The sequence below is a fragment of the Heloderma suspectum genome, chromosome 4, assembly GCF_057233095.1.
Source record: "Heloderma suspectum isolate Gila_16-S chromosome 4, 16-S_ref, whole genome shotgun sequence".
NCBI classification, from domain to species: domain Eukaryota; kingdom Metazoa; phylum Chordata; class Lepidosauria; order Squamata; family Helodermatidae; genus Heloderma; species Heloderma suspectum.
In genome coordinates, this window is record NC_139461.1 from 78,795,280 (window position 1) to 78,820,508 (window position 25,229).

The 25,229-nt window shown below is 42.3% G+C and overlaps 1 protein-coding gene and 1 long non-coding RNA gene across 2 annotated transcripts in view; one reads left to right on the forward strand and one right to left on the reverse strand.

Annotated features, from left to right (window-relative positions):
- Positions 1-25,229, forward strand: part of NPC1 (NPC intracellular cholesterol transporter 1) — a 53,876-nt gene that overhangs the window by 7,920 nt on the left and 20,727 nt on the right. Inside the window, exons 2-10 of the mRNA XM_084849694.1 lie at positions 5,868-5,990; positions 6,445-6,551; positions 7,730-7,905; positions 9,126-9,293; positions 12,910-13,159; positions 21,192-21,268; positions 21,778-22,148; positions 23,266-23,492; positions 24,329-24,429. Of these exons, the coding sequence (XP_084705820.1) occupies positions 5,868-5,990; positions 6,445-6,551; positions 7,730-7,905; positions 9,126-9,293; positions 12,910-13,159; positions 21,192-21,268; positions 21,778-22,148; positions 23,266-23,492; positions 24,329-24,429 (1,600 nt within the window). The remainder of the gene's footprint in view (positions 1-5,867; positions 5,991-6,444; positions 6,552-7,729; positions 7,906-9,125; positions 9,294-12,909; positions 13,160-21,191; positions 21,269-21,777; positions 22,149-23,265; positions 23,493-24,328; positions 24,430-25,229) is intronic.
- LOC146347045 (uncharacterized) lies at positions 1,734-19,238 on the reverse strand. The gene is made up of 3 exons (XR_014790128.1): positions 19,132-19,238; positions 10,052-10,220; positions 1,734-6,716 (listed from the first exon to the last, which is right to left on the reverse strand). It is a non-coding gene; the product is annotated as an uncharacterized LOC146347045 (long non-coding RNA).

Consider the following 25,229-nt stretch of genomic DNA (forward strand, 5'->3'; position numbering starts at 1 on the left):
CTTTGGGATGGATTTCGTTGCTGCCTCCTGAACAATGTTAAGGACCTCCGTCCATAGTTCCTCAGGCACTCTGTCTATCAGGTTTAATCCCTTAAATCTATTCCTCACCTCCACGGTATATTCAATATGATATGATTGAGGTCATACCTGAATGGTTTAGTGGTTTTCCCTACGTTCTTCAATTTCAGCTGAAATTTTGCAAGAAGCAGCTCATGATCTGAGCCACAGTCAGCTCCAGGTCTTGTTTTTACTGACTGTATAGAGCTTCTCCATTTTGGCTGCAAAGTACATAATCAATCTGATTTCGATATTGACCATCGGGTGATGTCCATGTGTAGAGTTGCCTCTTGTGCTTTTGGAAAAGAGTGTTTGCTATGATCAGCGTGTTCTCTTGGCAAAACTCTATTAGCCTTTGTCCTGCTTCATTTTGTACACCAAGGCCATTCTTGCCTGTTATCCCGGTGATTTCTTGACTTCCTACTTTAGCATTCCAATCCCCTATGATGAAGGGGATATCTTTTTTTGGTGTTAGTTCTAGAAGGTGTTGTAGGTTTTCATAGAACCGATCAACCTCAGCTTCTTCACCCTCAGTGGTTGGGGCATAGACTTGAATTACTGTGATGTTGAATGGTTTGCCTTGGGTTCGTTCTGAGATCATTCTGTCGTTTTTGAGATTGTACCCCAGTACTGCTTTTCCCACCCTTTTGTTGACTATGAGTGTACTCCATTTCTTCTAAGGGATTCTTGCCCACAGTAGTAGATATGATGGTCACCTGAATTAAATTTGCCCATGCCTGTCCATTTTAGTTCGCTGATTCCCAAGATGTTGATGTTCAATCTTGCCATCTCATGTTTGACCACCTGCGGCTTACCTTGATTCATTGAACTGACATTCCAGGTTCCTAAACAATATTGTTCTTTACAGCGTCAGACTTTCTTTTCACCACCAGACACATCCACAGCTGAGTGTCCTTTCGGCTTTGGCCCAGCCGCGTCACTCTTTCTGGCGCTACTTGGAAATACCCTCTGCTCTTCCCCAGTAGTATATTGGACACCTTCCGACCTGAGGGGCTCATATTCCGGCGTCGTATCTTTTAGCCTTGTGATACGTTCCATGGGGTTTTCTTGGCAAGAATACTGGAGTGGGTTGCCATTTCCTTCTCCCGTGGACCACATTTTGTCAGAACTCTCTGCCATGACCTGTCCGTCTTGGGTGGCCCTGCATGGCATAGCTTATGGCTTCACTGAGTTACGCAAGCCCCTTCGCCACAACAAGGCAGTGATCCATGAAGGGGACTATTAATCCTAAAATTAGAGGACTATTAAAATATGCAGGATGTAAAAGTGGGTATTGAGTTCTGATAGTCTCTGCAGTGACTGCATTTCATACTGCTTTAACTGGAATTGAGTTCTAAAATGTGTGGCATTTAAATGGAGGCAAAGTGGTGGATGGCATTTTCAAGTCAGCACTTCTTTGCAAAAGTCACCAAGTTGTATTTAGGCAAAACGACCTAATTCAGAACAAAAACCTATGTATTCAGTTGTCCAAAAGAACCTGGCTTAATTCAGACATCATGCCAAACCATGGTTAAGGAAACGTAATGATGACTTGGTGTGATTTCTGAATTGACAAACCATAGTTACAATTGTCACTCTGCATTGAGAGTCCACTACACTTAGAGAGAATGAAATCAGATAAGCAGCTATAAGAAAATTCACAAATGAAACTCATAAAAACTCATACATGAATGTATTTATAAACAATTAAAATATAATAAACACAACCATCTGCTAAAACTAAGACTCTCATACCTGCACTAATCAAAATCTCCTTGTCATTGCATGTTTGCATGACTTTAAAACACTTATCTATATCTTAAACACAGGTGCAAACATGTCCCTCCAGGTCTCATCTCAAAAAACAATAAAATCCCAAATTTACATTTCTAATGCTTATTAAATCTCACAAAAGTGTTGTACCAAAGGGGACCCTCCCCTTCCATTCCTGATGTTACTCAAATGCTCACCCACCCATTTTTAAGGACCCTGGTGATTTTCCATATCTTTCAAATTCCTTGTACCTTTAAAAGAGATCAAAGGCTTATTCTGGAACGTCTCATAGGAGACACCTGTGTCTCCTAATATTGCTCTGCAGCCTATTAGACATGTGATTCATTGTGAGAGTAGAATTCTGTTATTCACAGCCCTGTCCCTATTCCTCCAAAGAACATTCCGTGGCCTGGCAGCTGCCCTCTATTTCCTTCCTTCAAGCAACCTCTCACGATATCCCCTCTCCAAAAACTGAGTTTCAAGAGTGTTTGATTCCTGTTGAAACTCCCTATTCTTTGTACAATTCCTTTGTGCTTGTAGAAATTGTCCATATGGTAAATTAAGACTAAGGACACAATCCTGTTGTGATGATTGTAAGCCTCCAACTTGGAGGCTAACAGTCATCCTGTGCAGGGTGGGAGGAGCGGCAGAGGCGATCTTTGCCTCTCTGTCCTCCGGCCCTGCATTTTCTAGTAGACTGGGTTTTTTGCCCGTCTAGTGAAAGCGCCTCGGAGGGGGAGGGAGGGAGGTTGGAGAATCCTCAGGATAGTTTGTATCCTGGTCCCTCCAGTCTCTTCCCCTCCCCACCCACCAAAATGCCCCCTTTTCCCCCTCCAAGGTTCTGTTCCTGTCATCAGAGAAGCAGCTGGTGCAGTTCTTTGTGTGCAGGCTGCGAGGGGGAGGTCGGTCGGGGCTCCAATTCCCAGCTCTGAGGTTGGAGCACTGTCTCCGACCTTGGATCTGGGAATCTGAACTATGCTATGGCCCTGCAGATGCTGTCTAGGGGCCACAGGACTATTCTCTAAGAGGATGGATGAGAACTATCATCAATATGTGTTTTTATCAGTGGGTGTTCTGTACAATGAAGTGATCAATTTCCCTCATTCTTTCTGAATTAGAAGTTCAAGGAAACTGACCTGAGCTTTATTCTGATGCATATTAAAATGTGTATTTTGACATCTTGTATTGAATTAGCCTTTGTATGGTATATGCCTGATATTTATATAAGATTCTATCTTGGATTAATGGGAAGAACAGTACATATGATGCTCTGTTGTCTGCAGGGGAGTATTTCTGCAATGTTTCTAGAATCAAAATAAGCGTTATGCCAGAGTGTTTCTGGTGGAATCCTTTGTAGCCAAAATTTATGGATGGGTACACTTCAGACATCTTTGATCTCACCAGGTTTTGGTGGGGGGACATAACTCAAGAATCACTGCAGTTTCATCTGTTTCATGTGTCCCAAATGTAGCAGAGGTGCACAGTAATTTCTGTCTGTTTCTGTTAACCGAACAATTTAAGAATATGTGTATGCAAACAGCACACAGAAAAAAAGGTCTAAAGTAGTCTCCCACCCACTCATTCTTCTTTCCTACATGGATGTTGGTACTGTAATGATAGCTTAGCACTGTAATAATAGCAGATAACTTCCCAGAATTTAGTGTAGGCATTTCTCTATGTGGTTCTGTATAGAAAAGTCAGTGTTTCTATGTAGTGGGGTGAAACCATGGCAACAAATACAAAAGATTGTTTGGGGCTATATTAGTTCAAGTAGGCAGTGGCAGAAACTTTTCCAAGATATTGTTGAAGACTTGCAAAAAGAAACATTGTAGTGCTAAAACAATAGTGCCTCAGTTCTTCTCCAAAAGGCAAATAATTTGTAAAAGCATGCTGATGTTTTCTTGCTATATATGACACTTACGTACATGTTTGCTTATACATCTGCTGTTTGAGGAGGGAATAGATGCCAAATAACAATTGGGATTTAAAACAAGTACTTTTTCTGTAAGCTTTGATCTTTAAAAAAAGAGTTCCTATAACTTTATCTCTTAAAATAATTAATTTATGTAAACATAGAGCTGTCTCGTGCATACAATCAGATGTTTGGGGAAACATTTATTCCTCTGAATTGGGAAGGACTCAAGTCAACTTAAATCACTAAGGTTGCAATCCTATACACATTTAGACAGAAAAAGGTTCTACAACTCCCAGCGTGCCCCAGCCAGCCATGTTGGCTAGAGTGTGCTGGGAGTTGTAAGACTTAAAAACTCTAGATTATTTCTCCCTCAACAACCCAGAGTGCCAGGTTCGGATGTCACAGCAAAGCAGATTCAAAGCAGAAGTGGGAAGCCTGTGGGAGGCAGCAGACTTGCCCACTCGGGTGTGGCCCTAACTTCTTAATGTATAATGGCTAAGCAAAATAAAAGGGATCTAATGCTATTTGGTATAATTTCAAAAATCCCCTTTTCCGTAAGGGAACAAAGTGAAGGTTGAGCATAGATCATAGGAATCTGCCCTTGTAAGCCAACTACATTACGTGCAATAAACTATTGAAGGTCATTCCAAAGATAATGCTGGTATCTTATCTTTAGAACCATGCATTCAGATCCCTCTAGATGAAAAAGCTTCCAGAATTGAAAAAGCTTCTAAAATTGTGTACTTTGGGTGCCAGTGGTATGCTTTCATTAATGACAAAACATCCCTCAGTTTTGTACCGAATTAAGGTTGCTGTAAGTATTGCTCTTCAAAATCCAAGCCCAGAAAAACATGTAAATGCAAATTCAGCCAGGAAATATTAATAGGGTGGTAGTGGTGGTGATGATGATTATGATTGCTGCTTCTATACTGCTTGACATCTCAGGATTTCCAGGCAGTTTACATAAAAACACATATAATATAGAAACCAATATTAAAACAGTATAAAACATAAATACCTTAAAACATTACAGCAAAAGCAGTAAAATGCAGTGTTGTGATCAATTACAAATCAGGGAAAGCCTGAGTGAACAAATGTGTTTTTGAGAGGCGTTTGAAGCTCACCACGGTTTCTGCCTCTTGAGCCAAATGTGGGAGACTGTTCCAGAGTGTGGGTCCAATACCGAGAAGGCCTGTTTACATGATGTTACCCAACAACACGCTGTTGGTTGTGGAACAACCAATAAGGCCCCCTTAATAATTGTGGCTTATACATACTGCAGCAGTAAGATTGCTAACAACACAATCTAGGGTTATAATTAACACATGTAATATTTCAATAACAAATACTTCTATCTAAGGTATCCAGTACTAATATTCTCTTATTACATATTAGAAGGGAGCTGAGGGTGAGAGAATAGTGGCTTGCTTGTGGTTGCCTAATGGCTGAGATAAGATTTGAATTAGGGATGTAGCTATTACATCAGTTCTCTGAACTTCATGCAGTGTTGTCTAGTTTGATAGCAGAAAACGCCACTCTGTCATGTTGAGTCAAGAGAAAAATGCTGATCATAGCCATTTCCTTCCATCCACGAGGATAAAGTATTGTTACCAGATGTCTTGCATGCATCATGAGACGGTCATCTTAAGAATTCTTTTATGTTGCAGTTTTTTCTCCCCTCGTCTAATGCAACTTCTGTGATTATCTGCATAAATTTCTTCACAGAGTTTTTAGGCGATTTCTACATATGTTGAGCACATTATCCTGCATGCCCAGTAGGGCTTTGAGCTTGTACTTCTCTAATAGCAATCACCATGCCACATGGATGACTGCTTTTAAAACCGAGGTGGCCTTCCTCGGTTTTAAAAAAAAGCAGTTTTTGATATTAGATTGGGAGGCATGCTGCAGCCTGTGGGTGCAGCTAAAAACATCTTTCTGATATCCAGCAAACGCTTCCTTTGAAATGTTTCTTACAGTTGTGAAACCTGTGGTGGTCGATATGACCTGATTCGCATTTTAGCCTTTTGTAACTTCAGATTACTAAAGTTACTATAGTGACCTGTTAACATGCTTGCCATTTCTTAACTGAGGTTCTAACCTTTTTTTTTTCCCTGCTGTGTAGGTATTCTCAGACTCATGTGTCTGGTATGGCCAGTGCGGAATTGCTTCTGGAGATAAAAGATACAATTGTGAATATAATGGCCCAGCGTTGCCACTACCAAAGGATGGCTATGATTTGGTGCAGGTAAGTAGTGAATTACAGTTTTACTAAATGATTACTTAAAAATAAGAATTTTAGTGGAAATGGGGTAAAAGACTTAAGCATACTTTTCTTAAATGCCGTGTAGCACAATAAAAACATTTAATCCTTATTCTATTGCCAATATGAATACAAAATGTTAACTGCATGGTAGTAGGTTATGTTCTGATTACTTAACTTTGTCCTTTATAGTTAGTATACACATTTCTTGGTTTCAGTGACTGTGAGGGATAGAGTCATATCAAACCTACCCGTACTTTTTATATCAGCACATTCACATTTCTAAGGATGCATGAAATAATTTCACTGTCACCCTGATTCTAAACCAGAAGTGGGCTATGTTTTCCAAGTCAGATGTCTAGAGTCAGCAATAGAAAAAAATTGGACACTACTTTATCAGTTTTGAAATGTTTTTTTAAATATTCATTTTTTTCTGAAGGAACTCTGCCCAGGTTTTTTCTTTGAGAATGTTAGCCTTTGTTGTGATGTACAGCAACTTCAGACTTTGAAAGACAACATGGAGCTCCCTCTGCAGTTTCTTTCCAGGTAAACGGGGCAGTGTTTATCATCATCATCATTAATTACATTTCTATACTCCCCATAGATGAAGCTCCTGGCTCTTTAGTTAATGCATGTTGTACGTTCTATGGAAGGTCATTTTTTCTTATCTTTTTCAATAAACTGGAGGATGTCTGGTAGCCGTTCAATTTTCTAGGAAAGATGAAGGGAAAATGTATATCTACAAGCTCCTTCAGTATTATGTCTGGCTTAACCCAAAAAATGTTCCAGACATTATTCTACTCACCTGATGGTAGAATGCTATCAGAGCAATGCATTTTAATAGACAACTTTCTCTCAAGGCTTCTCAAGTAGATGTGTACAAATAGTGGCCATTTGGTGATTTTTGTCAGCATAATGGCCTTCTACAAATCACTTTCAATAAATGGCAATTACTTGAAGGGTTTCTGTAATATATGTTTTCTTCATATTTGTGTGTCTGTAATTCAGATTGCCTCTGGTTTTTATCGGGCAAAAATACTAAATAGTGGTGTTTGAATCTTAGGCCTGTGTACTCTTATATGGGAGTAATCCCCACTGCTCTGGTGCTGTGTAAGCACATGTGAGATTGGGCTGTAAGTCTTGTTTGGTTCAACTATTGTTCTTAGTGATGTAGTTGAGTTTCTTCAAATGAAATATTTTTGATCTTTGCTGTATTAAATATAGCTGAATAACTTGCTGGTCATTCTTAGATCTTCAGATTTCAAGAGAGTACTATTTAAATATGCTACTTTGGCCATAAGAACTGTTTGTCCTTCTTGAAAACAAATGTTGACCTGGTTCACATAGCGCAGGTTGTCTTGGGCACCACTGTACATATCCAACATCCTCTCAGGAGTTGTCGTGTCACGCGAACCTGGTGAGCATGGGTTATGTGAGCGTTAAACAACCTTTGCATAACCCAGGATCTGTTAGGATTATGTGAGGGTTGTTTAACCCTCGTATAACCCACACTTGCCAGGTTCGCACAACATGACAACCCCAAGCAGGGGTTGGATATGCAGAATGGTGGCCGTACGCACCCTGCACACCTTGCAGTCTCACAACGAGTTAAATAACCCACGATGGTGCTATGTGAGGCGGCATATTACCATTTTGAATGTCTTATATTTTAAGTGCACATACTGGATAACTGTACAGATCCCTGATGTTGATTCTCTCTTCAGGTGTCCATCTTGTTTTTATAATTTAATAAACTTGTTCTGTGAGCTAACCTGCAGTCCTCATCAATCTGAGTTTCTGAATGTTACACAGACAAGTCCATATTATGATCCAGTTACAAAAGAAAATAAAACCAGTATCACAGAGCTGCAGTTTTACATTGGTGAACATTTTTCTAATGGTAAGCAAGGCAGTCAAATAATTGTAGCTTCTCAGTATTTTTGTTGCTGTCTGGATCTTATAAAAGCAATTATTTGTGTGTACACGTATAAACAAGCTGTGCAGTTCATCTGTCAGAAGTCATTGACTGGCATGGAAAAGAGGATTAAGTCGGGATGGGGGAGGAGAGCAGTGTGCAAGTGTGTGCTATTGCAGTGCTTTTTTAAAATGGGAGGGAATTACTCTATTGGATAAACTGGTCTATAATTAATCCTATTTGCAAGACTGATGTAGGAGCTCCAGGGTAATCTGTTACAGTTCCTTTTCTGAAGAATATTCAGTCTGGCAACTGTTTTCTTCTTCAGTGCTCCAATGAATAGCAGGGAAAATTTTCTCATTCGCCCTCCCCTGTTCTTTTTTCAAGCTTGCATTGAACCATGCATCCTGTCACCCACTTCTTGAAACCCCGCAGAATCAGAGGAGTGCACTAATTCAAATATAGCAGTTAGAAGGCATTGATTCAGTTTAGAGATTAACTGTAGGGCTAACTATTTAGATCATTTAATATTATCCAAATTCTTTAAGAGGAAGTACTTACATTTAAAAAAAATCCATTTTTAAAATCTGTTTTTAAAATTGTTTTATTTTAGTCCATCCTGGGCAGCACCTGGGCTAAAGCACATCCTGCTGCCTTGACAACCAGGTTGTCATATCCCACCTTTCTTGAGGTACTGACCTCACTAGAGCAAAGAGAAAATGGATCCCTTTGCTGCTGCTGTCTGGGCTTCTCCCACAACTTCAGGTTAGATTATTTTGCCTTTGTCCCCTGCCTCTCAAGATATGCCTTCTTTGCATAACTCACTTTTGCATGAGGCAGAAACAGCACTCTGTCCTTTGTAAAAACAGTACAAAGGAAAATAGATCCTTCCTGCATTCTGTGCAGTTCATGGAGAACTGTTGGGAGAATCAGTTGCCGTTGGGGTGCTAGTGAGATGATTGTGAAGCCCTGGTTAAACTTGAACTGTGCACAAAATGTATGTATGTACACGTTCACATGTAACAACAGTTCATCAGTTCTTAAACTGATGGGTTGTCATGTGCAAACAGGTCATAATGTTTATCTGTCGTGCTGTAAACTCAAGAGTTGCTTTATTGTAGTTGCTGACTCAGTTTAAGAAATTGTATTCGTATTCGTTGGTATTATCAACTTTGTCCTTTTCTTTATTAAAATCACACTTCTAGGTATGTATAATGCCTGTAAAGATGTGGAGGCTCCATCAAGCAATGTTAAAGCATTGGGACTGTTGTGTGGAAAAGATGCTAAAGAATGCAATGCAACCAACTGGATTCAGTATATGTTTAGCAAGGATAATGGTCAGACTCCTTTCAACATCATTCCAATATTTTCAGGTAGGAAATGTTTTAGAATTCTTTTCTTTATTGAGCATGACTAATGATAACCACAGTGTTATATTGAAATACATAAATCATTGAACTGTGCTGCTATAAAATATGCATAAAAAATTAAATGGTTATCTACTGCAGTTGTGTTTGAACAATAATGTGACTATATTTAGAGACAGAAACAGTACAACAAATGCTTAGAACCATGTTTTTCTACTTGCACTGTAACAAGTTTGTTCAGTATTCTGGGCAGAATTTTTTCACTTTAATTTCTTTCTACTGATTTTCTTTTTTTAAAAAAAACTTGTTGCTTATACTAAAATAACTTATGGGGATATTGCAGTGCTTCAAAACTACAAGACTGAAAATCTCTGAAAAGGACACTGCTGGATATAGTGCCATCTCTTTCTGTTCCCTTTTTAAGACCTGGGATTGAGAAATTTTCACTTGGGGAAAAATGGCACAAGTTCTATTAATTACTAGCTAAAATGGAGAATAATGGATTCAATGTCTTTAGGTAAACTTTATTTATTTATTACATTTCTATACTGCCCAATATCTGAAGCTCTCTGGGTGGTTCACAACAACTAAAACCACAAAATATGATATAAAATATAATATACAATTTAAAAGGTTAAAAATACAGTATAAAAGTAAAACCAAAATAAAACCTAGTAGCAGTTCAGACATTTAAAATACAATAACAGATTTAAAACAACAGAACTGAAAGACTAACATGCCCGGGAAAATAAAAGGGTCCTTACCTGGCGCCAGAAAGAGCACAGTGTAGGGCACTAAGCAGACCTCTCTAGGAAACTCATTCCATAACCGAATTCTTCAGCAGAAAAAGCCCTCCTCTTGGTAGCCACCTGCATCACTTCCTTTGGCAGGAGCTCCCAGAGAAGAACTGCTGAGGATGGTCTTAGGCACAGTCTATGGGAGGAGACGATCATTCAGGGAACCTGACCCCAGCTGTTTAGGGCTTTGAATGTTAATACCAGCACTTTGAATCTGGCTCAGACTTGGATTGGCAGCCAGTGCAGATGGAAAAGTACTGCATAATATGATCACATTGGCCGGTCCCTCTTAACAGTCTTGCTGCTCTATTTTGGACCAGATGAAGTTTCTGGACCGTTTTCAAAGGCAGCCCCACATATAACACATTGCAGTAATCCAGACAAGAGGTTATCAGAGCATGAATAACTGTAGCTAGGCTATCTCTGTCCAGATAAGGACATAGTTGGTATATCACCCTAAGCTGATAAACAATGCTTTGTGTCCCTGAGTCCACCTCTGCCTTGAGTGACTGTTCTGGATCCAAGAGCACCCTCAAACTATGAGCCTGATCCTTTTGGAGGAGTGCAACCCCTTCCAAACATGTTGAACATCACTTAGTTGGGCAGATGAACCACCCACTAACTGTACATCCATCTTGTCAGGATTGAGTTTCAGTTTATTGACCCTCATCCAGTCCATTACTGTGTCCAGGCACTGATTCAGAACAGTCACTGCCTTATCTGGATTTGATGAAAAGGAGAGAGAGCTGGATGTCATCTGTATATTAATGACACCTCAGCCCACACCTCCAGATAACCTCCCCCAGCAGTTTCATTAGAAGTTGAACATTATGGGGGATAGAATAGAGCCCTGTGGAACCCCATAGCATAGTTGCCAAGGCATAGAGCAATAATCCCCCAGCACCATCTTCTGGAATTGGCCATCCAATTGGCCATCAAAACCACTGCAGTGCAGTAGGATCAAAACCACTGCAGAAGGATACCATGGTCGATGATATCAAAAGCCACTGAGAGGTCCTAGAGAATCAACAGGGTCACACTCCCCCTGTCCCTCTCCTGGCAAAGATCATCCCACAGGGCAAACAAGGCCATTTCCATTCCAAAACCAGGCCTGAAGCCTGTTTGAAATCTAGATAATCGGATCTAGATAATCAGTTTCATTCAAGAGAGCCTGGAGTTGTTCGGCAACCACCTGCTCAAGCACTTTGCCCAGGAAGGGGATATTAGCTAGCGGGCTATAGTTGTTAACATCATCCACGTACAGGTTGATGTTACCTCCTCTTTTAAAGAGGATGGCACCACTCCCTCTCTTGAGGAGGAATTTACAACCTCCTGGACCTAGTCGAATATCCCCTTCTTATTAGATGTAATGAGCCATGAAGAGCAAGGGTCAAGCACACAGGTGGTCAACTGGACTTGGCCAAGCACCTTGTCTGCATCCTTAGGCCTCAACAACAGAAACTCATCCAATAAAACTGGACCAGATGGTGCTCTGGGCACTCCTACTAATGGAACTGCATTAATTGTGGTGTCCAATTTTTGACAAATTTGAGCAACTTTATCTTCAAAGTGCTGTGCAAACTCGTCACAGCGTGCTACTGAGGTTTCCACTATTTCTTTCCCTGGCCCAGAATGCAGCAGGCCAAAAACCACTCAGAAAAGCTCCACTTGATGACACTGAGAAGATACAATGGTGGTGGAGAAGAACTCCCTTGTTGCCACCACCACCACCACAGAGTAGGCTCAGCAACGAGCTCTAACCTGTGTTTGGTCAGACTCTGCACGGGTTTTCCTCCACCTGTGTTCTAGTCGTCTTCCTGTTGCTTAATTGCCCTCAGCTCAGGCATATACCAGGGAGCTGGCTGGGCTCTGCTCAGAGGGAGAAGGTGCTTGGGTGCGATCTTGTCAACTGCCTGAGTCATCTCTGCATTCCACAAAGTGACTTGGGCTTTGACAGGAGCACCAGCCATACCAGCAAGAAAATCCCCCCAGAGTCTGGAATCCTTCAGGACCTATTAGTCTCTGGGGGCGGACCATTTTAATAGGTCCCCCACCCTTGCAGAATTCTCTCAGAGTACTCAATAGGAACTTTAGCTGAATTCTCATTTACAGTCTGTCTTGTGTTAGCAGTGTATTCCATTTACACACATTTTCAGATTTTATGTTGACCTCTGAAGTGCCAAATCAACACTTAAAGGAAGGTTAGGAATATCACCACCCAGAAAGATTTGCAGCTATTAGTATTTCTAAATATGCACCTTGATTCCAGTCTTGGATTCTGCTCTGGAAAATATTTTGCTGATCGTATAAATTGAGAAGATCCATCACCTCAGTCTGTCAGCAGACTGTGCCTTCAGTGGTTCTTGAAGGCTGCTGTGTCAAGACAAACTGTAAATCCAGATTAAGTATTTGTAACTCATAGAAAGTCTAAGATATTTCATACTATATTCAGTTTTGTTCCTTTATATGATGCCCCAAGGGAGAAGTTGTGCCATTGCTTGTTACATTTCTGGAATATTCTGGTTTGCAAAAAACGTTGAGTAGTTGCAATTTATTTGTAACTAATAGCATGGCAACTCTGAATGCTTTTTTAATGCAGGAAGATGGAATTACGTGCATTGTACAGTCTCTTTGCTCAAACAAACTTGCTTACACTAGTGAGCAGAAACTTTTCTAACGATGTGGTAATGTTGAAGGTTGTAGCTGTCAAACTAAAACTGTTCTTACTGGCTTATGTCAATTTTAAAAGGCCATTGGTCATACCTACAAACTTAGTGTCACATTCAGCCTTTTTGTTTTGTATTCATTAACCTCTCTCTTGTCAGATGTTTCTGTCCATGGGATGACTCCTATGAACAATGTTACCAAAGGCTGCAATGAGTCTATGGATGATGTCACAGGACCCTGCAGTTGTCAGGATTGCACTATTGTCTGTGGCCCCAAACCACAACCTCCTCCACCTCCCACACCTTGGCTTTTGCTTGGTTTGGATGCCATGTATGTCATCATGTGGATCTCCTACACAGGATTTTTGCTTGTCTTTTTTGCAGCGGTTTTTGGAGTCTGGTGTTACAGGTAAATAGCCATCTCCTGCATTTTTTTAAAAAAGCATTTAACATTGAAAATGTGCTGAAGTTTATATAGTGTTAAATAAAACATACACACTGTTTTATCAAACCTTTTAGACACATCCTTATACTGCAGTAACACTTTGGTTTTACCTAGTGGTAGCATTCCCTGCTCTTAAAAGCATTTTGAATGTAAAAGTAGGGCCGAGGATATTGTAGTAACTGCACATTTATAATCTTCCACCTAGAGAGTAGAATCATAGAATCATAGAATAGTAGGGTTGGAAGGGGCCTACAAGGCCATCGAGTCCAACCCCCTGCTCAATGCAGGAATCCAAGTCAGAGCATCCCTGACAAATGGCTGTCCAGCCTCGTCTTGAAGGCCTCCAGTGTGGGAGAGCCCACCACCTCCCCAGGTAATTGGTTCCATTGTCGTATTGCTCTTACAGTCAGGAAGTTTTTCCTTATGTTCAGCCGGAATCTGGCTTCCTGTCACTTGAGCCCATGATTCCGTGTCCTGCACTCTGGGATGATCCAGAAGAGATCTTGGCCTTCTTCTCTGTGACAACCTTTCAAGTACTTGAAGAGTGCTATCATATCTCCCCTCAGTCTTCTCTTCTCAAGGCTAAACATGCCCAGTTCTTTCAGTCTCTCTTCACAGGGCTTTGTTTCCAGTCCCCTGATCATCTTTGTTGCCCTCCTCTGAACCCTCTCCAGTTTGTCTGCATCCTTCTTAAAGTGTGGTGCCCAGAACTGGACACAGTACTCCAGATGAGGCCTAACCAGTGCTGAGTAGAGGGGAACTAGTACTTCCCGGGATTTGGAAGCGATGCTTCTATGAATGCAGCCCAAAATAGCATTTGCCTTTTTTGCAGCCACATCACATTGTTGGCTCATATTCAGCTTGTGATCGACAACAATTCCAAGATCCTTCTCGCTTGTAGTGTGGTTGAGCCACGTATCCCCCATCTTGTAACTGCATTTGGTTTCTTTTTCCTAGGTGCAGAACTTGGCATTTATCCCTATTAAATGTCATTCTGTTGTTTTCTGCCCAGCACTCCAGTCTATCCAGATCACTTTGAATTTTGTTTCTATCTTCCAAAGTATTAGCTATCCCTCCCAATTTTGTGTCATTTGCAAATTTGATCAGCATTCCCTGCACCTCCTCCTCCAAGTCATTAATAAAAATGTTGAAGAGCACTGGGCCCAGGACTGAGCCCTGCGGTACCCCACTCGTTACCTCTCCCCAGTTTGAGAAGGTCCCATTGAGAAGCACTCTTTGAGTCCGATTCTGTAGCCAGCTGTGGATCCACTGGATCGTTGTTTCATCTAGCCCACTTTGAGCTAATTTGCTCATCAGGATACCATGGGGCACTTTGTCGAAAGCTTTGCTGAAGTCGAGGTATATGATGTCTACAGCATTCCCACGGTCTACAGGGGAGGTTACTTGATCAAAAAATGAGATCAGATTTGTCTGGCAGGACTTGTTTTTGACAAATCCATGTTGGCTTTGAGTAATCACGGCATTGTTGTCAAGGTGCTTCCAGATGGATTGATTTATCATCTTTTCCAGAATTTTCCCAGGGATTGATGTCAGACTGACTGGTCTGTAGTTCCCAGGTTCCTCCTTTTTACCCTTTTTGAAGATAGGGACAACATTAGCCCTCCTCCAGTCATCTGGCACTTCCCCCGTCCTCCATGATTTCTCAAAGAGAATAGACAGCGGTTCTGAGAGTTCTTCTGCCAGTTCCTTTATGACTCTAGGATGCAGTTCATCTGGCCCTGGAGATTTGAAGTCATTCAAAGTCATTAGGTGTTCCTTGACCATATGCCTGTCGATCTCAAGCTGCAATCCTGCCCCTTCAGCCTGTACTTCGCCTTTGCCAGGGGGGTGATAGACCCTCCTTTGGGAGAAGACTGAGCCAAAGTAGGAATTGAGCACCTCTGCCTTTTCTTTGTCATCTGTTATCGTTTTGCCATCCTTATTTAATAGCTGAACCACCATTTCTTTCCTCTGCCTTTTACTATGCACGTAGCTGAAGAAAGCCTTTTTGTTGTTTTTAACATCCCTTGCTAACCTCAGCTCATTCTCAGCTTTAGCCTTCCTGATGCCATCCCTGCAATTCTGTGCTATCTGCCTGTACTCTTCCTTTGTTACTTGGCCTTCTTTCCACTTCCTGCATGTGTCCTTTTTTGTTTTCAGGTCATCCCTAAGCTTTTTGTGAAGCCACATTGGCTTCTTCTGTTGTCTTCCACCTTTTCTTCTTGTTGGAATTGTTTGTGATTGTGCCTTGAGAATTTCCTTTTTTAAAAGCTCCCACCCATCTTGGACTCCTTTTCTCGCTAGCATCGCTTGCCATGGGACCTTACTGATCATTGTTCTGAGTTTATGAAAATCAGCTTTCCTAAAATCCAGGGTACGCGTTTGACTACACTTGGCTTTTGCTTCCCTTAGAACCAAGAACTCAAGTACAACATGGTCGCTTTCCCCCAGAGTTCCTGTAACTGCTACTTTATCCACTAAGTCATCTCTGTTGGTTAGGGTCAAGTCAAGGATAGCCGATCCTCTAGTTCCTTCCTCTACTTTCTGTAGGAGGAAGTTATCCGCCACACAAGTCAGGAATTTCCTGGAAGGGCCATGTTTTGCAGAATTTGTCTCCCAACAAATATCGGGGAAATTGAAGTCCCCCGTTACTACTACATCATGCTTCCTTAAAACATTGGCTATTTGCTTTTCAAAAGTTTCATACTCGTCTTCTCCTTGATTGGGTGGCTGGTAGTAGACTCCGACCACCAGGTTCCTTTTATTCTTTGCTCCATTTATTTCAACCCAGATGCTCTCGATGGGGCTACCAAGCTCCTCCTTCTGTATTTCTGTGCAGAGATATGTATTTTTCACATACAGTGCAACCCCACCTCCCTTTCTGTTCCTCCTATTCTTTTTGAACAAGTTATATCCTTCAATTGCTGTATTCCAGTCATGAGAGTCATCCCACCAAGTCTCAGTTATACCTATCAGGTCATAATTTCCCTCTTGTATTAAGAGTTCAAGTTCGTTCTGTTTGTTTCCCATACTCTGGGCATTAGTATATAGACATCGAAGACCATGTGCTTCATAGTCTGGCTTTCTTCCTACATGTGTCTGAAGACTATTATTAGGTGCTATCAGAGCTGTTCTCTCCATTGCAGTGCATGCGCCTATGTCCATTGTTACCCCCAACATTACATCTCCCTTCCCCGTAGGATTCATTTTAAAGCCCTCCTGATGAAGTTCTTCATGCTGTGGCCAAACACATTCTTCTCATCCTTTGTGAGGTGCAACCCGTCCCTAGCCAACAGCCCATTTTCCAGGAAGTATAGCCCATGGTCCCAGAATCCAAATCTCTTTTGTCGGCACCACCTTCGTAGCCAGTCATTCACCCAGAGTATTTTTCGTTCCCTTTCTATCCCTCTTCTAACTACTGGAAGGATGGATGAGAAAACTATCTGGGCCCCAAAGTTCTTGAGTTTCCTTCCCAAAGCTTCAAAGTCTGACGTGATCTCTTCGTAGCTCCGCTTGGCGGTATCATTTGTTCCCACATGGATGAGAAGAAAGGGATACCTGTCAGTGGGCTTTATGAGTGCAGGCAACCTTTCAGTCACGTCTCTAATCCATCCTCCCGGGAGACAACGTACCTGGCGAGTCCATGGGTCTTCGCGACATACTTGGGTCTCAATCCCACGCAGCAAGGAGTCTCCCACTACTACCACTCTTCTCTTCTTCTTCTTGTAGGCCTGGGTTTCATCGCCTCTGTTTAACTGACCTTTAGCCTCTTGCTCACTCTCATGCAGGTTCCCCTGTGATTCTTCCTCTGCATGTCCTCCAGTCTCATCCGCAAGTATCTGGAATCGGTTCCACAGCTCCACTGCTTCCACTGGTGCAGAGTTCTTCTTCTCCTAACTTTCACCCTTTTCCAAGGAGTATCCTCTATTCCATTTTTCTTCACCTCAGCATTTCCCACTGCCTCATCTTTGCTGTTGCTCTTCAAGCTTCTGGTCTGCCCTTTGCTGCTGTAGTTCCCCCATTCTGCCCAAGAACTCTTCGTGTTCTCTTATTCCCCGGAGGGTCGACAGTCGCCGTTCCAGTCCACTTACGTTTTCCTCCAGCAGTGTGATCAACTTGCACTTGTTGCAGGTGTAGGCCATGTTGTTCTCAGGCAAGAAAACAAACATGGCACAGGCCTTGCAGGTCACCACCACTGGAGAGTCTTGTCCTTCCATAGCCTCTTTTCCCTTTTTGTGTCTAGCTTTGTGATTGTTCTAGACTAGCCTGTGCCTGCTCCTCTACTCAGTAGAGGTTAAAAGCAGAGTCCCACTGGTGTGAATGTGTGTGTTACAAGACAAATAAATGGAAAAAAGTTAGTTAAAATAAAAAATAAAAATAATTTAAAAAAAATGTTAGGGGCCTCCCCCTTGACCTCCCCCGCCGAACTCCCCTGGCCAACTCCTGTTTGCTCCCCCCGTTCGCTTGCTCTCTGGGAGCTTTCCTGCTTCTGTAGTCCCTGGACCAGCTGGAGCAGCTTGCTCTGCTCTGCTCTGCTCAGCTGGGAGGCGGGAAACAGACTGAAGCTTCCCGCCCAGTCACTGCTGGGAGTACTCAGGCCACACCACTCCAATTCAGTTGGAGCTCTCAGAAGCACCTGGTGAGCTCACAGCCAATCAGAAGGATAAAGGGCAGCCCTCTGGGCTTCCTGCAACCCACTTACCTCTTAGCCTCTGTCTCCTTTGTCTCCTTTGTCTCTTCAACCACTGCAACTCCCCTGGCCAACTCCTGTTTGCTCGCCCTGTTCGCTCGCTCTCTGGGAGCTTGCCTGCTTCTGTAGTCCCTGGACCAGCTGGAGCAGCTTGCTCTGCTGTGCTCTGCTCTGCTCAGCTGGGAGGCGGGAAACAGACTGAAGCTTCCCGCCCAGTCAGCTGCTGGGAGTACTCAGGCCACACCGCTCCAATTCAGTTGGAGCTCTCAGAAGCACCTGGTGAGCTCACAGCCAATCAGAAGGATAAAGGGCAGCCCTCTGGGCTTCCTGCAACCCACTTACCTCTTAGCCTCTGTCTCCTTTGTCTCCTTTGTCTCTTCAACCACTGCAACTCCCCTGGCCAACTCCTGTTTGCTCCCCTGTTCGCTCGCCCTGTTTGCTTGCTGTCTGGGAGCTTGCCTGCTTCTGTAGTCCCTGGACCAGCTGGAGCAGCTTGCTCTGCTCTGCTCAGCTGGGAGGCGGGAAACAGACTGAAGCTTCCCACCCAGTCAGCTGCTGGGAGTACTCGGGCCACACCCCTCCAATTCAGTTGGAGCTCTCAGAAGCACCTGGTGAGCTCACAGCCAATCAGAAGGATAAAGGGCAGCCCCCTGGGCTTCCTGCAACCCACTTACCTCTTAGCCTCTGTCTCCTTTGTCTCTTCAACCACTGCAACTCCCCTGGCCAACTCCTGTTTGCTCCCCCTGTTCGCTCGCTGTCTGGGAGCTTTCCTGCTTCTGTAGTCCCTGGACCAGCTGGAGCAGCTTGCTCTGCTCTGCTCTGCTCAGCTGGGAGGCGGGAAACAGACTGAAGCTTCCCGCCCAGTCAGCTGCTGGGAGTACTCAGGCCACACCGCTCCAATTCAGTTGAAGCTCTCAGAAGCACCTGGTGAGCTCACAGCCAATCAGAAGGATAAAGGGCAGCCCTCTGGGCTTCCTGCAACCCACTTACCTCTTAGCCTCTGTCTCCTTTGTCTCTTCAACCACTGCAACTCCCCTGGCCAACTCCTGTTTGCTCCCCCTGTTCGCTCGCTCTGTTCGCTCGCTCTCTGGGAGCTTGCCTGCTTCTGTAGTCCTTGGACCAGCTGGAGCAGCTTGCTCTGCTCTGCTCTGCTCAGCTGGGAGGCGGGAAACAGCATACTGCTAGTATAATTAAGTTTGGTGAGGTAGCATGGGGGAGAGTCATTGCAATGACTTGCTTGGCTTACCTTGAGGTCACTTTCGTGCTAGTTGACTTAGGCAAAACTCAGGCATTGCTCAGTGTAGATAATGCACTATGTACCTTCAGCTGTATCACTTACGTCTCTGAAACTACAGAGGTAGCACAAAATGAGACAAAGTAAACAAATATTCTGTGAACACATGACTTATTAGTCATGGGGTTTTTCCTCCCGGGTTGCTTTCTGCGGAGAGGATGGGGAACCCCCCCCCCCCCGCCGCCCTTAACACTCAAATTAATTTTAATTTGCTTACACTGATGTCTCATAGACACCCTGTTTGTGCTAGACAATTGCATCTTTGTAGCTTGGTACAATGAAACCCTTGTATGAAATGATAAAGCATAGAAGCCTCTGGCAAATCAGGTCAGTGCAAACTCTGACTTTATATATTCAGTACTTCTGTGCTGCTGAGAAAGAGGAAGCATTTTAAGTGTTTGTACAATAGGAAAGATCATGGCAATCTGCAATAGGTTTGTCATTAAGAGAAGTAGGACTGCTTAAAAATATGTTGAAACTAAATTTTGTGCTCTAAATCAAAATACCTGTAGTTGTGACAGTTTGAAATTAGGATCAAGTGAAAGTAGTTGGAATGTATGTTTCACAAGCTACTTATTGAAAAGAGCAATGGGGAAAGAGAGAGAGCAATAGGAGGCTGCAATACCTCTGCTGTTAGGGGTTTAGAGTATATACAAATAGGGATGGATAGGGTCAGCATGTTCAGTGGTGATGACAGTATGTCGGTTTCTGAACAAAATGAAGTAATTTTCTTTTTTCAGGTCCATAAAATGCTTGCATCTTATTGAGTGAACTGTACCACATCCAGCCTATGTATATTTTTTATGGCAGTTGCCTCTACATTTGCTTTCTGCACAGAACAGTTTAGGAGGTATCCATAAGTCATTTGATATATTCAACAGAATTGAATGGCAAAACTTTTCCTGGACTGTACCTTTCAGGGAAGGTTTCCATATTTGAATATTCCTCCCATGGTACAGGCTCCTTTAACATAGATAAATAGCATGTGGGGAGAAGGCTAGACTGAACATTTCTCCTTGACACATATTCTAGTGTTAGGAGTATTCAAGTGATCATCACCTGCAGCCAGAAGTGGTACAATAAGGAATTTTACAGAATCAAATGATAAGGGAGAAATGTTCAGCCTTCTCCCCAACATGCTATTTATGTTAGAGATTTTACCAACCTGTAGAAGAGTATTAAAACATGGAGTCCCCATTCCTTTCTCATAAGCAGGAGGGTGCTATTGCACTCATGTCCTACTTGTAGGGTTTTCATAGGCATCTAGTTGGCCATTGTGGGAATGCAATGCTGGACTAGGTAGGTCTTTGGCCTGATCCAGCATGGCTCTTCTTATGTTCTTAAGTTTACAGAAATGGTCATGAATTGGCGCAGGATTCTCCTAGGCACTGTCCAAGCATCTAAGCAACAAAAATTTGGCTGAACCTAGCTGCTCAGTATGTAGATGAAATCGATGTACTATTTGGGTTGGAACCAGAATTGATACTGCTGCTAGAACTGGACCTCTGTCTCCTCTCCCCCCCCGCCTGCAGACCCCTGCATGCCCTCCAAATCTCCTCCAGATGTTCCCGCAATCTTACAGAGGAGAGGGCATGTGGGGTGAGGGCGTTGCAGGAGGAAGAATAAGACACAGACGTCCAGTTCTGCCAGCAGTATCCCTCCACAGGTGGAGAAACAATTCTGGATCCAACCCATGGTCATTGAAGAGTGTCTTCCAAAAATGTTGCAGGAAATATACCACCTGAAATCTCATCACAGCTAAATCTAATTTTAAGGTCAAGATATTAGTTCAGTTTTCATAAATTACCCTTCTGTCCTGGCTGTCTTGAATATGTGTGATCAAAGGCTTTTTTTTTGCAGCTTGCATATTAGGTTTATTTGCATTCTCTATATATGGCCAAATACACTTTTTTGTAAAGTGTAACCTAGTTTGTCTTAATTGCAAAACTAAGTAAAGCAAAAACTGAGGATGTTCTCCTAAATTATATTTTCCCCGCTTGTCTCATTTATAGGAAGAGGCACTTTGTTTCTGAGTACACACCTATTGACAGCAGCATTGCTTATTCTGTTAACTCACACCAGAGTGTTGGTAAGTTCTAGAATGTAATGGGATGGGTTAACAACATGTATTTTGTGTTTTCTCTTCCATTATGAATAGTTAATATGCTGGACTAGTTAATATGAAGTGTTATTTTTATTGTGAAACAGTATGTCCTGAAATGTCTCTTGCACATCATTTTAATACTTTTTTGCTTTCAGTAAGAAAAAAAGGAACCTAATCATATAAATGATTAGTTCTTAAATAAATATACTGGGTTACAGGGACACCCTGCTGTTTTAGAATGTTCCTCTCTTCCCGCCTGCACTTAGCTGGTATGGAGGCCTATGCTTCTTGATCCTTTTATATAATGGCTGAATCATGCACTGTTTTCCATGAAATCAACCTTAATGATATCATGGTTCTCTTTTTCACTTCATCCTATGAACTTTGCATCTATTTTTGGTTTCAGCGAAAAATCTGGGAAGCATTGAATCTGCTTAAAGGAATTATTGGTGTTGGAAATGAAAATCTTACTCATTCTGTATGTGCTCTTACAGGAGAAGCTACCTGGTGTGAAAGTTTTGGTGAGAAGTTTGAGAATGCTTTAAGAGTCACATTCACATCATGGGGAGCTTTCTGTGTTCGAAACCCAAGACCTGTTGTTCTCTTCTCCCTGGTTGTTATCGCCATGTGCTCCTCAGGCCTGGTGTTTCTCAAAATAACCACAAATCCTGTAGACCTCTGGTCATCCCCAAGCAGCCAAGCTCGCAAAGAGAAGGAATACTTCGATACTCGCTTTGGACCTTTCTTCCGTACTGAACAACTAATTATTCAAGCCCCAAGTACCAAGCCAGAGATATACTCTCCATACCCAGCAGGAGCTGATGTTCCTTTTGGACCTCCACTGACCAAAGATATCTTGCATCAGGTAATACAGAAATTGGCCTTCTGCATATTCAGTGGATACAGGTGAAAGCTGGGCTGCCAGAATGCAATTTTTTCTTGGCTTTGCTTGGTAGTTATTATTTTCTAGCTGAACCTCTGGTTCAAGATATCCACCCTCAGAAGGAGTTGGGAACTGACTTTCTCACCCCTCCTTTCCCTGCCAGCTCCAGAAAATGCTCCCTGAGGGTTGGAGGACCTTGCTGAGTGGGATGGGCTGTGAGACGGGAGGCTAAGAGCAAGAGGAGAGTTAATGGAAAATCAGGTGGAGATACAAAGTAAGATGGGTCACAGCAGACTTAAACACCCTCAGAAGCAAGAGACCAATTCAATAAAAGCTCTTCAAATCAAGCCTGGCAGGCAAAATGCCTGCTGAAAAAATGCTTCTCATATAAGCATAAAAAATATGCTTTTAGTCTTAGCTAAGGCACTGAATTAGCTTCATAATGACAGAGCATTAATTGCATGTTCTCCTTCTGACTTTCTGCTAATTAATATTATAAAATCGATATTATGAAACTCTCATGTTTGTCATTTAACTTGCTTCAGACTGTGTCTGAATTATACTTTTTTCAGACCGTGGAGGCTGAAAAACTTGGTGTTTATGCTTATTTTTGTGTGTGTGTGTTTGGGGGGGGGGGAATCAAAATTCAAACTATAGATGGATTCATCCACTGTGACCCCGTCTGCACGTAAGGAACAACCATGGGTTGTTTAAATCCATGCTTAGGGCTGTGCAGGATCAAGCTGCCTCCTGACCACCCACTGCTTCTGATTTACAAAACAACAACAGTGCTGGGGTTGTGCTCCATGATGTGAACCCAGAACTCTGGGTTGTTGATGGAGAAACAACCCAGAGTTTTAACACAACAACAAACCATGGGTTGTTTTGTAAAGTGGAAACAAAGTGGAAGCTGCGAATGTTTGGAAGGCAGCACGTTCCTGTACAGCCCCAACAACCCATGGCTTAAATAACCCATGTGTTGTCGTTACGTCCGAGTGGGGCCATAATTTTAAAGACTGTTGCTTGAACATAGGAAAAATTCTGTCCTGTTCCTTCCTATGCTAAAAACAGTACTTCTCTTGCTTTCTCATATTTTTAGGTTTTAGACTTGCAGAATGCTATTGAAAACATACCTGCTTCTTATAATAATGACACCATAATGCTGAAGGACATCTGCCTGGCTCCTCTTACTCCCTACAACAACAACTGTACTATTCTGAGTGTGCTCAACTATTTCCAGAATAGTCATTCTGTCCTTGATCATAGTATTTCTGATGAATTTTGGGTCTATGCTGACTACCATTCTCACTTCTTGTATTGTGTCCGGTAAGTACAGTGACAACTCACTCTTAATGAAACACCTGTGTAACTTTGAAATTGGTTTTGTGTATCAATTTGACAGCTTGATTTCCATTTCCTTATTTTGGTGATCAGCTGCCTCTCTTGAATGGCAGCTGGCATTTGCTTGATACAGGGATTCTTCAGTGTGTTAGAGAAAAACTAATAAGCAGACGTTGGCCCAGTTTGTACAGTTCTTTGAGGCTTCATAAACCATGGTTTATGAATTTAGAAACAAGTATTGGGGCAAGCACTCCTCCCGAGCCCCTTCTGTCCCCTCCTCATGTGCTGCTTTGGAACTTAGTTTCTGGCCTGTATTAAGCCAGAGTTCTCCATTATATCTGAACTGGGGAACTCTGGCTTAATACCAGTTAAGTCAAGATCTGATCCTGGCTTATGAAGCCTCTAATGATTGTCTGAATCTGGCAAACTCCCTACTTGGAAAACTTATTAGCAAACGTATTGAAGGAAGATTAATTGCTTTCATGAAAGTTACATTTGATGGGAGTGTGTGCTGCTGGATTGAGGTGTTGAGCAACAAAAGGAGATACAGAGTCAGGGAGAAGTGAAGTGAAAAATATATTCCAAAATTAATCACCGAGTTCTGACAGTATTCACTTGAAAAAATATTGAACAGCTTCTGTGTTGTCAAAACTGGAAGAAACTACTAATAAGTTGGGGGTTTTATGGTTGAGTATCACACTGCAATACTATCAGCAGATATTTGGATTTATAAAATGTGTTACAGTGCAGTATTGTCATCAGTAATAGGTGTTCACATGTTCTGCTCAGATAACTGTCAACATTATATATGGATTTTACAGGGCTCCAGCATCTCTGAATGACACGACCTTGCTTCATGATGCATGCTTGGGAACATTTGGTGGCCCTGTCTTCCCATGGCTGGTGATGGGAGGGTATGATGGTAGGTGTGATCTGTCGAAACAGAGGTGGGAGCTTTGCTAATTCTCATGGCTGAAATGAATGTGTGGTCTGCAGAGCAATTTTCTGTGATTCTCAACCCCTCCTTAGACTATCAAGATAATACAGTGGTCTCAGTATTTCTCTCCACGTCCTCCAGCCCATGTCCCAAATTATATGAGCAATGAAATACCCACTTTGCAACCCATATTGGTGGCAGGACATGTCTGGTAGTGCATGGTGTTGCTATGTGGGAAGATATCACATACTGAGGAGCAGAGAGTGGCATGCAAGTAAAAAACTGTGTTTTCTTTGTTACCAGGAATTAAGCAACACCTGATAGTAGTGCAGCCAGATAGAAAATGTTGCATAGTGCTGCTCTTCTGCCCTCCCATCAGGTGGACAGCGCAATAACATTATTGCAGTCGTTTCTGTTATAACTTTGTATAACTTAAGATAAGATTAATAAAACCATCCAAGTCTAGTTTTTTAAAAATCTAATCTAAACTCATAATAATCTCGGTGAAAAAAAATATCTTTCTGATGAGTTAGTGATGAAGTTCACTTAATTCAATGTGGAGGTTAATAGCCAGTATGTGAGCTAGTATTCTTATTCTCCATGTAGCATTTGAATTTTGTATCCTTTTGATTGAAAGATAATATTTATTTCTGTACCACTAGAATTAAAAGTCTTAAACTTGAATTTCTAAGCATACATACTGAAAAGGAGTGGTTACACTAGGGGAAAAAAGAATGACACTTCTGAAGAGCCAAGCACTGTGTTGCATGTGTGAGTTGTTAGGG